At 42.8% G+C, this 15,300-nt stretch overlaps 1 protein-coding gene and 1 pseudogene across 2 annotated transcripts in view; one reads left to right on the forward strand and one right to left on the reverse strand.

Moving 5' to 3' along the window:
• Positions 1–15,300, reverse strand: part of CBFA2T2 (CBFA2/RUNX1 partner transcriptional co-repressor 2) — a 106,677-nt gene that overhangs the window by 34,074 nt on the left and 57,303 nt on the right. For both annotated transcript variants that reach the window (XM_049779208.1, XM_049779207.1), the window contains 2 exons: positions 7,774–7,917; positions 3,857–4,098 (listed from right to left, as the gene is read on the reverse strand). In XM_049779208.1, the coding sequence (XP_049635165.1) occupies positions 3,857–4,098; positions 7,774–7,891 (360 nt within the window). In that variant the 5' untranslated portion in view covers positions 7,892–7,917. Of the gene's footprint in view, positions 1–3,856; positions 4,099–7,773; positions 7,918–15,300 lie in introns of those variants that run through there.
• LOC126019394 (uncharacterized) lies at positions 4,791–4,929 on the forward strand (annotated as a pseudogene).

Consider the following 15,300-nt stretch of genomic DNA (forward strand, 5'->3'; position numbering starts at 1 on the left):
GTCTTTTCAGCAGGTTATAGCTTTGGGGGGGGGTTTCACACCTGGTGACCCTCAGGGGTTACTCCTGGCTATGCGCTCAGAAATCGTCCCTGGCTTGGGGAACCATAGTCAGTCCTAGGTTAGCCACATGCGAGGCAAATGCCTACCGCTGCGGCCCCAGGTTGTAGCTTTTTATTCTGTGTCAGCATTTTTTTCCTCCAGGTTTTGGGATCATGTCTAGTGGGGCACAGGTGTTACTTCTGGCACAGCACAGGGAATTTTGGGGAGTTGCTCTATGTACACACCGCCCCTGAACATTGCCAGGAGTAGATTCCTGAACGCATTTGGGTGTGGTCCTCAAACTAAACCTAATAAGTGTTAAATTGGGGAGGGTCAAACCCAGCGGCGATTACAACTCCTGGTTCTATGCTTAGAAATCATTCCTGGCAGTGATTTCAAACCCAAGTCAAACCCAGATCAGCCACATGCAAGGCCCTACCCCTGAGTTCTGCCCCTGCTACCATTCCAGCCCCTGAGTTTTAAATTTAAGAAATGCATTTTTTGCATCTTCACTAGATACATTTATAATTTCAACATCAATTGTTGTAAGTTGAATGTTTCATGCCAGTACCCTTCCAAATTCATTTGCTGAAACCCAATTTCCATGTGATCCTCATGTGATGGATGGTGTTTGAAGCTGGAGTTTTTTGGGACATGAAAGTTGGGGCTAGAGAGATAGTACAGAGTGCTTGCCTTGCACAAGGCTGACCTGGGTTTGCTCTCTGGCACCCATAATGTCCTCCGAACACTGCTAGGAATAATTCCTGAGCACATAGCCATGAGTAAGCCCTGAGCATCAGTGGGTTTGCCCCCCCCCCCAAACAAAACAAAACAAAGATAGTATAGTGGGAAGAGTGTTTGCCTGGCATGCAATCAGGTTCAGTTCACGGCATTGACCCCAGAGCTCATCAGAAATAACTCCTGAGTACAGAGCTAGGAGTAACCTTTGAACACCCGCAGGTATGGCCTGAAAGGCCAAACAAACATTAAAATTCACTCAAAACCAAAACAAAAAGCCACACCAACTCTCCCTCCCTCCCCATATTTAAGCATAGATTCTAGCTGAAATAATTTTGTACTGGACCTGGCATAACATTCTGATGTCTGCTTTACTTTCAAATTCAATCTGACATTTAAGGCCAATTTTATTACTCTATATCCAGGGAGACTTTTCCAAAATAGTCTAAAAAACTGACCAATAAATAGTTTTGCTTCAAAACTGAGAAAGTTTTCCCATCTGATAAGGGTATCATGCTCAACTACTTAACCTCTAGCTTTAGCTTAACACAAGATAACTGGATTCTTCCTATTTGCTTCCCATTCAATCTGCTGTGATATCCTTTGTCATTCAGTTTCCAGAAAATTCCACTGAGGAGGCCAAAGAGATAGTACAGGGGGCAGGGCCCTTGTCTTACCCAATTATATTCAAAAGCCCAGGTGTTCTTTATTTTTATTTTATTTATGATTAATTGGTTTTTGGGCCACACCCAGCAGTGCTCAGGGGCGACTCCTGGCTCAGCACTCAGAAATCACCCCTGGCAGGCTGGAGGACCATATGAGATACCAGGAATTGAATTAGGTCCCTCCTGGGTTGGCCACATGCAAGGCAAATGCCCTACCGTTGTGCTATCTCTCTGTCCATTCGTGGCCCACCTCCCCCACCCCTGCTCTAAATGTCTCCCAAACCCCACCAAAAATGATCCTTGAGCAGAGAGCCAGGAGTAAGCCCTGAGCACTGCTAGATGTGACCCAAAAGCAGGAGGGAAAAAAAAAATGAAAAAGAAAAGAAAATTCCAGTGGAATATAATTAAGAGAAGTAACATCTTAGGTATTATGATTATTATTTTGCCTTTTAGACTTTCTGGAAAAATTTTGGAAACTCAAAGGTCTCTATTATACTTAAGAATAGCAAGAGTTTGGGAGTCGGGCGGTGGCGCTAGAGGTAAGGTGCCTGCGCTAGCCTAGGACGGACCGCGGTTCGATCCCCCGGTGTCCCATATGGTCCCCCAAGCCAGGAGCAACTTCTGAGCGCATAGCCAGGAGTAACCCCTGAGCGTCACCGGGTGTGGCCCAAAAACAAAAAAAATAAATAAATAAATAAAAAAGAATAGCAAGAGCGGGCCGGAGAGATAGCATGGAGGTAGGGCATTTGCCTTGCATGCAGAAGGACGGTGGTTCAAATTCCAGCATCCCATATGGCCCCACAAGCCTGCCAGGGGTGATTTCTGAGCACAGAGCCAGGAGTAGCCCCTGAGTGCCACCGGGTGTTTTTTTTTTTGTTGTTGTTGTTTTTTTGTTTGTTTTTGGGCCACACCCAGCAGTGCTCAGGGGTTCCTCCCTGCTCAGAAATAGCTCCTGGCAGGCACGGGGGACCATATGGGACACTGGGATTCGAACTAACCACCTTTGGTCCTGGATCGGCTGCTTGCAAGGCAAACCCAGCTGTGCTATCTCTTCGGGCCCTTTTTTTTTTTTTTTTAAATTGTGTAAATGTTTTACAATCAAAGACAAATGAGAGAGAGGAGAGAGGAGAGAAGAGAGGGGAGAGGGGAGAGAGGAAGAGAGGGAGAGAGGGAGAGGGAAAGGGAGGGAGAGGGAGAGAGGGAGAGAGAGAGAGGGAGAGAGAGAGAGAGGGAGAGAGGGAGAGGGAGAGAGGGAGAGAGAGAGACAGAGAGAGAGAGAGAGAGAGAGAGAGAGAGAGAGAGAGAGAGAGAGAGAGAGAGAGAGGAATAAAAACATTTATTCTGGGCCGGAGCATGGAGATAGGGCGTTTGCCTTGCACGCAGAAGGACAGTGGTTCGAATCCCAGCATCCCATATGGTCCCTGAGCCTGGCAGGAGTGGTTTCTGAGTGCAGAAGCCAGGAGTATCCCCTGAGCACCGTTGGGTGTGCTCCCCAAACCAATCAATTAAATATTTTTTAAAAGAAAAAAAAAATGGGGGCCGAGAGTTAGCATGGAGGTAAAGTGTTTGCCTTTCATGCAGAAGGACATTGGTTCAAATCCTGGCATCCCATATGGTCCCCTAAGCCTGCCAGGAGCGATTTCTGAGAATACAGCCAGGAGGAACCCCTGAGCACTGCTGGGTGTGATCCAAACACAAAAAGAAAACAGAAAAACGATGGGACCCGAGAGGTGGTGCTAGAGGTGTCTGCCTTGCAAGTGCTAGCCAAGGAAGGACCGTGGTTCGATCACCCCCCACCCCCCACATGGTCCCCCACAAGCCAGGGGCAATTTCTGAGCGCTTAGCCAGGAGTAACCCCTGAGCATCAAATGGGTGTGGCCCAAAAATACCAAAAAAAAAAAAAAAAAGAAAAGAAAAGAAAAACGAAAAAAGAATGATGGGGTTGGAGAGATAGCATGGAGATAGGGTGATTGTTTGCCTTGCATGCAGAAGGATGGTGGTTCGAACCCCGGCTTCCCATATGGTCCTCCGAGCCTATCAGGAGCGACTTCTAAGCGTAGAGCCAGGAGTAACTCCTGAGCGCTGCCGGGTGTGGGAAAAAAAAAATGAACAACATATATATATATGTTATATATATATATATACATATACATATACATATACATATACATATATATATGTATATATATATATATATATATTTAGGCTAATCAAGTGAAGCAGTAGGAGTGGAGAAGGAACAAAGAAATCTGTAACTGGCTGCGATCAATTAATTGTAAACACCACTGCATTTGGACCAGCCAGGAACAACATATTTTATAGAATGTTCTGGTTGCTGCAGACTCAGCATTAACACAAAACCGACTTGTATGCTATCAGTTCGAAGCCATCATCAGCTGCAACGCAGTACTTACCACTAGTGCGAGAACAAGAGTCCGAACCTTCTCTCCGATTTCGGGAGAAATGTCACTGCCAAATTGCTGCAGAGTGGTAAGGAAGCGTTTCAACTTGCTGAGCTGCCGAGCGCCACAAGTAGCTGGCAGCTGTTGATTTGTTAGTGCAGATGATGTGGAAGAGGCAGGGCCATTGCTGAACCTCTGAGGGGGTGACGGGGCACCATTCAGGGTAGGGGGAGAATGGCTGATGCCATTACTTACTAAAAGAAAATCAAGCACAAGACAAAGTATAAAATACAATCATCTTTGTTCTTACTTGCTTTCTCAATTTTATTCATCAGAACTTGTTTTATTTTTAGGACCACACCTAGAAATACTCAGGGGTTAATTCTGACTCTGCACTCAGATTACTCCTGACAGTGCACAGGTAGGTATCCATAGGGGATCCTAGGGATCAAACCCACATGCAAGGCAAATACCCTATCCACTGTATTATTGCTTTGGCCCCTCATTTGAACTTTTTTTTTTTTAGGGGGGATAGTCATACCCAGCAGCGCTCAGGAGTTACTCCTGGCTCCGTGCTCAGAAATTGCTCCTGGCTGCCTCAGGGGACCATATGAGATGCTGGGATTCGAACCGCCATCTGTCCTGGGGTGGCTGCGTGTAAGGCAAATGCCCTACCACTGTTCTATCACTCCAGCCCTAGATCTCTCTGGCTCCTTGAATCTTTCTTTTAAAGTAAATGTTAAGAGTACAGGAGCAAGAGCAATAGTATAGAGAGTAGGGCACTTGCCTTGCACGTAGTCTATTCCATACCAAAGAAGTACAAAAGACATAGCTTTTGTGTCCGTCATGATTTTGTTATACAGTTAAATAACCAGGTAATGTTGCAATGGTGAAGGATTTTTTTTTAATGTATATAAAAAATTTCAAAAAAAAAAAAAAAAAAAAAGGCCTCCCAATGCTTACCACAGGCTGTGTTCTTAATACTGACTGTAGAGAAAGAGGAGGTACAGTAAATGCTCCCCATATACACCACACCTCAAACCAGGTCCTTTACCTGGTCTGTATTGTGAATGGGGGGGACAAAAAAAACACCCCAGGTAAAAAATAGTGTAAAAATAATAAAAGAGAAAACAGATATTTTGCTCTGCACATACTACTATATACATATCTTGTATACATGAGATCCTGAGCTTGATCATCAGCACCAAAAATACAATAAAATAAAAATAAGTAAGAACAAGAGATCATTAAAGCTACTAGGAAGGAAAGCTCAACAACATTCAATCTTAGCAATTAAGATTAATTGCAGGGCTGGAGAGATAGCATGGAGGTAAGGCGTTTGCCTTTCATACAGAGGTCATTGGTTCAAATCCAGGTGTCCCATATGGTCCCCTGTGCCTGCCAGGAGCCATTTCTTTTTTGGGGGGCCACACCCGGCTGGGCTCAGGGGTTACTCCTGGCTATCTGCTCAGAAATAGCTCCTGGCAGGCATGGGGGACCATATGGGACACCGGGATTTGAACCAACCACCTTAGGTCCTGCATTGGCTGCTTGCAAGGCAAACACTGCTATGCTATCTCTCCGGCCCCTGCCAGGAGCAATTTCTGAGCATGGAGCCAGGAGTAACCCCTGAGCACTACCGGGTGTGACCCCCCCCAAAACACACACACACACACACACACACACACACACACACACACACACACACACACACACACACACACAAAGGATTAATTGCAATGGTCTGCATTTCTTTATGTTCGTAAAAGACCAATTAAAATTGGAGGGTTGGGGCCGGAGAAATAGCACGGAGGTAAGGCATTTGCCTTTAATACAGAAGGACGGTAGTTTGAATCCCGGCATCCCACCTGGTCCCCTATGCCTGCCAGGGGCGATTTCTGAGCATAATGCCAGGAGTAACCCCTAAAGTACAGGTGCTATGACCCAGGTTTAGTCTCTGGTGCCTCCCAAGGAACCTGAGCTTACCAGAAGTGATCTCTGAATGCAGTCAGAAAAAAGTCCTGAGCACAGCCAGTGGTGATATAATCTCCATTTCCAACAAACAAAAACAAAAACTAGAGATAAAAGCTACCTTCTTTTGAAAGTTTGGGTTTAATCATTTAATTTCATGACAGGACATATCTAAGGCTGTATAACTTTGGAGTAAAAAATGGCATTCTACACAAATAGTGAGGGGAGTATGATTAGGGCAAAGAAGGGACCACTATGACAATGATAGTTAGAAATGATTATTCTGGACAAGAATTGAGTGCTGAAAGGATGTAAAGTGATAAAGCATGATATCCCCTCAGTAAGAATATTGCAAAACATGGTCTCCCCAAGCCAGGGGCAATTTCTGAGCGCTTAGCCAGGAGTAACCCCTGAGCATCAAATGGGTGTGGCCCGAAAAAAAAAAAAAAGAATATTATAACCCTGGACCGACTCCGATTTGATTCCCAGCACCCATGTGGTCCCCCAAGGCTGCCAGGGGCAATTTCTGAGTACAGAACCAAGAGTAACCCCTGAGCGCTGCTGGGTGTGGCCCAAACAACAACAACAACAATAATAATAAAATAAAAAGAAGAGGGTAGGGCCGGGGAGATAGCATGGAGGTAAGGCTTGTGCTTCCCATGCAGAAGTCGGTGGTTCCAATCTGGCATCCCATATGGTCGCCTGAGCCTGCCAGGAGCGATTTATGAGTGTAGAGCCAGGAGTAACCCCTGAGCGCTACAGGTGTGACCCAAAAATAAAAATTAAAAAAAAAAAAAAGAAGAGAGAGAGGTTAAGAGAGTAGGAGAGAGGAAGAGAAAGAGAGAGGGGAGGAGGAGGTAGGAGGGGGAAGGGAGGGAGCAGGTATGGGAGAAGGAGGGAAACTGGGAACAGTGGTGGTGGAAAATGTGTACTGGTGAAATGTATTGTAAGCTATATGCCTGAAACTCAACCATTAGCGACTTTGTAACGGTGAAAAAACTCAACCGTATTATGAACTATTTTGTTTAAATAAAGTAATAAACAGTGTTAAAATAATTTAAGGCAATCTAAGGTTATCAAATTTAATTTTATTCTCCTTAATTAAAACTACTGTAGCCACTAGTCACTCAATTTTATTTTTGTTACTCAAGTTTGTTTTGTTTTGGGGCCATACTCAGTGGTACTCAGAGCTTACTGCTGGATCTACTGTGCTCAGGAGTTTATAAATGTGCAGGGAATGAGCCCAGGTCAGTTACAAGCAAGGCAAGCACCATAACAACTGTACTATTGCTCCAAGCCCAACTGCTCCAAATTCTTATAGAGAGGTTCTAAATCCAGCTACCTGCATTCAGAATGTGACTATATATGTGAATAGGACATTTAAAGTTTAAACAAGATGATCTCTTGGTCCCTAATCCAATATGACTTTTCTTCCTTAGAAGAAAAGGAAAGCTTACTACGGTAGCATTTGCACAAAGAAAGACCAAAGGAGGATACAGTAAGAATGTGTCTATCTTCAAGCTAAGGATAGAGAACTTAGAGGAAACCAAACATGCTGATAATGTTAATCTTGAACTTCCAGCCTCCAAATCTAACCAAGACAGTACTGGAATGCTTTTAAGTAGTTTAATAAGTTTATTAAATCTACTTTGAATTCCATAAATCAATAATGATTTAACTTGTATTAAAGTAAGACAATTAAAATAACTACTATTTCTATGGTATTGGGATTGAATTTCAGAGCTCCACACATGGTAAAGTGTGTGCATTATTACTGAGGCACATCCCAGATCCCTTAGACCAATGGACTGAATTTCTAAATACCTAAACTATCTAAGTATTATTCTCAGGCTCATCTTGAAATGCTGAATCATGTACACAGAAGCCCAAATGGCAACTAATCTCTAAGATCCCAATGTCACTCTGAACCACAAACCCAAGTAATTAATAGGTCTTACATGCGGTAGGAGTAAATGACACTGGCCTCGGTCCTCCAGAATTTATTGGTGGAAGTGGTGGCATGGTAGGAGGTGAAGATCTTGACTGTATCTTCACTTCCACAGGCGATCCAGGCATTGCTGGCACCTTTTTCTCAGGACCAACTGTAGAGAAAATAAGAAGGAACGTAAATGAGTTTTCTTTTCTTTTCTTTTTTTTTTTTTTTTTTTTTGCGGTTTTTGGGTCACACCCAGCAGTGCTCAGGGGATACTCCTGGCTCTATGCTCAGAAATTGCTCCTGGCAGGCACGGGAGACCATATGGGATGCTGGGATTCAAACTGATGACCTTCTGCATGAAAGGCAAACGCCTTACCTCCATGCTATCTCTCCGGCCCCCGTAAATGAGTTTTCTATAATAAAAATGGTGACAATTATTTTAAATTAAAAATTTAAATTAAAAGGGTGTGTGCTGTGCTCAGGAATCACACCTGACAGGCTCAGGGGACCATATAGGATGCTGAGGTTCAAACTCAGGTTCGGCTGTGTGCAAGGCAAACACTCTCTCTGCTGTGCTTAACCAGCCCTTAATATAATTTATTTTCTTGAGAATTAAGAACTTATTTAGGTGGGCAGAGAGATAATATAGCAGGTAAGACAATTGCCTTGCACATAGTTGAGTGAGTGTTTCGATCCCTGGCACCTCACATCCCCAATCCCTTCCGGTAGTGATCCCTGCAGCACTGGACCAGGAGTCTTCCCTGAGCACTGCCAGGTGTGGGCCAAATAAACAAAAAACATATATTTAGTATAATGGACTGAATGACAGTCCCTCCAAAGATATGTCTATCTTTTAATTCCTTGAACTATGAATTTTTTATAATTTGGGAGGCCAAAAATACCTTTAAGATCTAAAGGTTTTTAGGAGCTCAGATACTATCTCTATATCCCTAGCAAACTGCATGTTTCCCTGAACCCCACTGGGAGAAAATTGTGACCACCAAAATCAGGAATAGCCCCCAGCACTAAAAATTATGACCCAAAACTAAAAATACACCCTCAAACAAATAAACAACAAAGAAAAGGCTAAAGATTAATTCTAAGTAAGTACCAGATCAGGAATGAGGAAACATTTTTTCTGACCAGGGCTATCTGGATTTTAAAAAACCTATTCATTTTGGTTTTATTTTAAATTAATAAAATTTTAATGGAATGACTATAAAATGCCCAGTTGCAAAGTTGTTTGTGACTTAGTTAATTCCAACACTCATCTCTTTATATCTGGATATTTATATTTTCAAGCCATATAATACATGTAGATTGTGTTTTCCACTGAGGTTTCCACTTTCCACATGAAAGTTTCTGCTTTTGCTAAAACTGCTTTTGTATACTCCCAGTTAGCTTGTTAGTCTTCAAATAAGTTGGAGACAGGAAGAAACAAGACCCGGAACACGGCACCCAGGATAAGCCTTAACAGATCAGTCTTGTAACATTTGAATTATGTATCTTACGGTATTTGAATTAGGTATCTCTTTATCTGCTGTACATTCAGCTCTGACACACTTGGCCATGGCTATATGGATCCTCACTCCCCTAGACTTGGGGTCCTTGACTGGAAGTCTGTTTCCAGGTGGAAGTCTTGCACCCTTAGCTAGCTAAGCAAATAAAACCCCGCTTTGTAACTTGCATTGCCATGCGGACTCTTGTCTTATCACTGGGCTGCTAGTTCAGACCTAATATTTGGGGGCTCGTCCACTGGCCCAGCCCTGTTGATACAGTAAATGGCCCCTAGCACCAGGGTTTTGGACTCTGGGTCTCCCTTGTCCCTCACTAGGAGGGGATCAAGCTGGGCCCAACTTTTAGGACTGGGCTCAGCGCTGCACAAGGACTGGCTTCCCTCCTTTGTAGAATTGAGTTCTCTTCTGCCTAGAGCAAGTTTGCTTTTGATCCTGGATCCTTGATTGTCAGGTTTTTGGTGTGTGTGATAAGAGTCCTCAGATGATTATGAAGTTTGTGAAGTGTGCAGCATTTGTGTGATTGAAGGTTTTGCTGCTTAAGCTTTGTGCTATCTGGTGTACTCATTCTTGCCTTCTGGCCCTATCTATTGTCTTCTGTCCTGAATGAGAGCAGCGCTGCCCCTGTGAGAGTGCTGAAGTCCTGTGAATTTGTTTTGTTGTGTGGTGTCTGCCGTTCTTTTCAATGTAGAGGCTCCATAAACTTCTAAAACCTCTCCTCCTACACACCCTCCTTCCATGGGAGCAGGGGCGTCTCAACCGCCTCTGAAATAGGCAGAGTTGGGAGAGCTAGTGCTGGCACTTCATAGAGTTGGGGCTGGCTATCTTCAGACGAGAGCTTGCCTGAACTGAAATGTTCCCCTTCTCCTCTCAAGGTCGGCCCGGCAGTATAATGCAGGCAGCAGAAGGCCGGCAACAAAAGCAATCAAACAGATTGTTAGTGTCTGAGAAAATAAAAAGGGGTTGAACTCTTTCCACTGTGAGGTTAGATTAGACCAACTTGCTGACCAGAAAAGTGGGTGCTGTGAGTGGTATACATTGGGAATTGGGGAATTTTCTAAGTTCAGGTCTCTAATGGTTAAAATCTCCAGAGAGCTAAAGGAGTTAAGAACACTGAACTCCCTTTGAGCCACTTCTGAGCAAAGTCATAATTCTCTCTCTCTTTTTTTTTTCTTGGTTTTTGGGTCATACCCGGCAGTGCTCAGGGGTTACTCCTGGCTCCATGCTCAGAAATTGTTCCTGGCAAGCACAGGGGAGCATATGGGACTACGGGATTGGAACCGATGACCTTCTGCATGAAAGGCAAATGCCTTACCTCCATGCTATCTCTCCGGCCCCAATTCTCTTAAGCGCCATCAGCCAAAGAAAAACTTTGGTCATACACCAAATCCAAAGCCAACGACAACATAATCGATATCCAATTTACAACAAACAAAACAAACAAACAAAACAGAGGGGACCACTTATTCTAGTAGCCCAGGGGGCAAAGGAGGGGTATATGGGATGCATGCTGGGAACAGGGATGGAGGGAGGACAACACTGGTGATGAGAATGCCTCTGATTCAATGTCACTATGTACCTAAAATATTACTGTGAAAGATCTGTAATTCACTTTGGTCAAAATAAAAATTATTTAAATAAAAATCTTTGGTCATTTTAATTCCAGTGGGCTACAAAAGTATTAAAAATTGGGATTTTCGGGGCCGGGCGGAGGCGCTAAAGGTAAGGTGCCTGCCTTGCCTGCGCTAGCCTAGGACGGACCGCGGTTCGATCCCCCGGTGTCCCATATGGTCCCCCAAGCCAGGAGCAACTTCTGAGCACATAGCCAGGAGTAACCCCTGAGCATCAAACGGGTGTGGCCCAAAAACCAAAAAAAAAAAAAAAAATTGGGATTTTCTTCATATTTCCACTGAAAAAAATTTATTTCTGGTTTTAAAGGTATCTAAAAATAGAAAATTATGTGGGAAATGTTGTGGTTAGACTTTATAAATAATATTGTTAATTTTGTGAGTACTTAAAATTATTAAGATAATTAAATTTCATAAGTGGGTTGACACCAGGTGACAAATTTAATTTTGGTCTTAAGATCTAAATGTGGAAATGCTTTAAATGTCTTTAAAAGATATAATAAAAAAAGAAGATACAATCAAGGGGAGGGCCGGAGAGATAGCATGGAGGTAGGACATTTGCCTTGCATGCAGAAGGACGGTGGTTCGGATCCTGGCATCCCTCCCATATGGTCCCCCGAGCCTGCCAGGAGCTAGGAGTAATCCAAAAACAAAAGAAGAGGGAGGGAGGGAGGGAGGGAGGGAGGGAGGGAGGAAGGAAGGAAGGAAGGAAGGAAGGAAGGAAGGAAGGAAGGAAGGAAGGAAGGAAGGAAGGAAGGAGGGAGGGAGGGAGGGAGGGAGGGAGGGAGGGAGGGAGGGAGGGAGGGAGGGAGGGAGGGAGGGAGGGAGGGAGGGAGGAAAAGAATGAACAAACCAAGGGGCCAGAGCGATAACACAGCGGTAGGGCATTTGCCTTCCATGCTGTGAACCCCAGATAAACCTGGGTTTGATCCCTGGCATCCCATATGATCCTCCAGCCTTCCAGGGGCGATTTCTGAGTGCAGAGCCAGGAGTAACCCGAAAGCAGCCGGGTGTGGCCCAAAAAGCAAGGGAAAAAAAAAAGAAAAGGAAAAGATATAATCGGTCCGGAGAGATAGCATGAAGGTAAGGCGTTTGCCTTGCATGCAGATCGGTAGTTTGAATCCCTATTCCATATGGGATCCTATCCCGTATGGTCTCCTGAGCCTGCCAGATTTCTGAGTGTAGAGCCAGGAGGTACCCCTGAGCGCTGTCGGGTGTGACCCAAAAACAAACAAACAAAAAGATATAATCAAAGACAATTTGGTCCAGTCAAATGTAAGCAATTTGTTTTACAAAATTGGAAGAAAATAAAATTATGAGTACAGTATTTAGATAAAATATAACTCTTCAAACTTAAGAGTACAATTAGTCTTATTCTATCTTTCTGAGGCTTTACAACTTAAGTTACTATAATGTTTAAATTTTTTTTTTGGTTTTTGGGCCACACCCAGCATTGCTCAGGGGCTACTCCTGGCTGTCTGCTCAGAAATAGCTTCTGGCAAGCACGGGGGGGGGGGGGGGGGGGGGGGGGGGAGAACCATATGGGACACCGGGATTCGAACCAACCACCTTTGGTCCTGGATCAGCTGCTTGCAAGGCAAACGCCGCTTATAATGTTTAAATTTGAAGAAATCTACAGAGTTATTTTGTAGTAAACTATTTTTTAGATCTATTGTTAGCAAACATGTTAATTTTAATTGTGTAACTGTATTACTTGTATTTATAGATTTTTTTGTATTGTCAGTGCAAGAAGCAACCTCCTTGCTTCACATTGGTATGACAAGTTCAACTATATTCATTTACTAAATTTAGCAATTTCATAAGCTAAACATTGAAGCAGCAAGAAATTATAAAGTGCATGTGTAAAATATGGTATCCTTAAAAAATTGAAAAATGAGGTTAGGGGCCGGGTAGGTGGCGCTGGAGGTAAGGTGTCTGCCTTGCAAGCGCTAGCCAAGGAAGGACCGCGGTTCCATCCCCCGGCGTCCCATATGGTCCCCCCAAGCCAGGGGCGATTTCTGAGCACATAGCCAGGAGTAACCTCTGAGCGTCAAACGGGTGTGGCCCAAAAACCAAAAAAAAAAAAAAAAAAAAAAAAAAAAAAAAAAAGAAAAATGAGGTTAAAGAAAAACTATTTTGGAAAATGTGTCAAATTATTGAGTAGGGAGTAGAGTAATAATGTGTGACGAGGTCACATAAAATTGTAATTCCTCTGGAGTACAAACCTTGAGAGTCTTTTTAAGGGAATTATATATTGTAATAATCTAAAATTATTTTTATTAATTGACAAATAGAATTTTAACATGTAACACGAGCACAATAAAGGACCAGAGCTTTTGAATTTATTCAATTCTGATTCAATATTTTGACTAAAAGTTTTCTTTTCAAATACAACTTAAGTAAATTAAAAGGAATATTCATGGGGCCAGAGCATTAGCGCAGTGGTAGGGCATTTGCTTTGAACATGGCTGACTAGGACAAACCTCAGTTTGATCCCTGGCATCCCATATGGTCCCCCAAGCCAGGAGCGATTTCTGAGCACATAGCTAGGATTAACTCCTGAGCGTCACCGGGTGTGGCCCAAAAAACAAAATAAAAACAAAAACCAAAAAAAAAAAAAAAAGGAGGAATCTTCATTAGCTTCAGGCATTTAAAAATAGGCTAAATTTACTTTAGAAAGGACAAATGGAGGGGCCAGAGAGATAGCACAGCCATAGGGCGTTTGCCTCGCAAGGAGCCAATCTAGATCAGAAAGTGGTTAATCATCCCGGTGCTGCCAGGAGCTTTTCTGAGTACAGAGCCAGGAGTAACCTCTAAGTGCCGCAGGGTGTGACCCCCCCAAAAAAGGGGGTGGGAACAAATGAAACTGATGGTAATTTACAAATTATTAACTTGAGGTCTTCAAAGTAGGGACATTTGTTTAAATGTTTTGCTTACCTTTAATAATTATAGTTTATTTTTTGTGTAGATAATTGAAAATTTAACAAATTATTACATCTGTCTTACTGTTCTACTATGGGAATACTTCAAATTGTATGTTGTAAACAGAGAAAGGTTAGAAAGAAAAAAAGAAAAGTAGGTGAGTGATGTGTGATTTATGCAAGAAAGATAATGTATGGATTTATGAATACTGAGAAGACAAAGGGCATTCTGAAAAGGAGTAACCAGTTGGTTATAAATAGGAATGGGGAGGGGCCGTAGAGATAGCATGGAGGTAAGGCATCACCCTTGCAAGCAGAAGGACAGTGGTTTGAATTCCAGCATCCCATATGATCCCCGAGTCTGCCAGGAGTGATTTCTGAGCCTCGAGCCAGGAGTAACCCCTGAGCGCTGCTGGGTGTGACCCAAAAACCAAAAACCAAAACCAAAACAAAACAAATAGAAATGGAGAAAATTTACAGAATGAAGTTAAAGGAATGTGGGGCCGGAAAGATAGCATGGATGTAAGGCATTTGTAAGTTAAAGGAATGTGCAGAAGGTTTGAGGATGTGTACTAAGGAAAGAAACTGTATAATGAAACTGGATGATGACTATTATTATGTCTCTAATTCATAGTTTAGCTAATCTTTTCTATAAAAGGAGTTCGGCTATTTTAAAATTATTTTATAGTCTTTTTATTGTAGTAACTGGGTAATGAGTGTTACAAGTACCTACAAGATTTTAAAGGAATAATCAAGTATTTAAGAAAATACATTGAGGGCCCGGAGAGATAGTACAGCGGCGTTTGCCTTGCAAGCAGCCGATCCAGGACCAAAGGTGGTTGGTTCGAATCCCGGTGTCCCATATGGTCCCCCGTGCCTGCCAGGAGCTGTTTCTGAGCAGACAGCCAGGAGTAACCCCTGAGCACCGCCGGGTGTGGCCCAAAAACCAAAAAAAAAAAAAAAAGAAAAAAGAAAAAAGAAAATACATTGAACTTCAGTTTAAAGATTTCTGAAAATTAGTGATTGTTAACACTAGGAACTTTTAAAGTCTAAAGTCTGCCAAAAAATAGTGGGCATTCTTCCTGGTATTCAAAATTCTCTTCAAATTTTATGTATAACAATTTTAACATATTAGTGGTGAAATGTATGTGATGTGGATCAAGAGAATGAATAAAGCTTCTACTTTTTGTATGGTATGTATCAAAGACGTGTTTAAATGCTTTTGTATTTGTTGTTATACTCCTTACTAGATTTTTCATTACTTTCTGCCAAGGATATTGATAAGTGTATCACAAAGAGCTTTGTAATTATGGTCATGGTTTTATTTTTTGCTTTTTCTCTCTCCTTAGCACCTTCAGTATTATTGACGTTTCACAGCATTATGTTGATTTGCATGAATGCAGGCAATAAATTTTCCTCTCTGTAGTGGGGATTACTCCTTATGCAGACAGGAAATCTTAAAAATCAGGTTGGGGGGGCGGAGAGA

Source organism: Suncus etruscus, chromosome 9 (genome assembly GCF_024139225.1).
Source record: "Suncus etruscus isolate mSunEtr1 chromosome 9, mSunEtr1.pri.cur, whole genome shotgun sequence".
NCBI lineage: Eukaryota > Metazoa > Chordata > Mammalia > Eulipotyphla > Soricidae > Suncus > Suncus etruscus.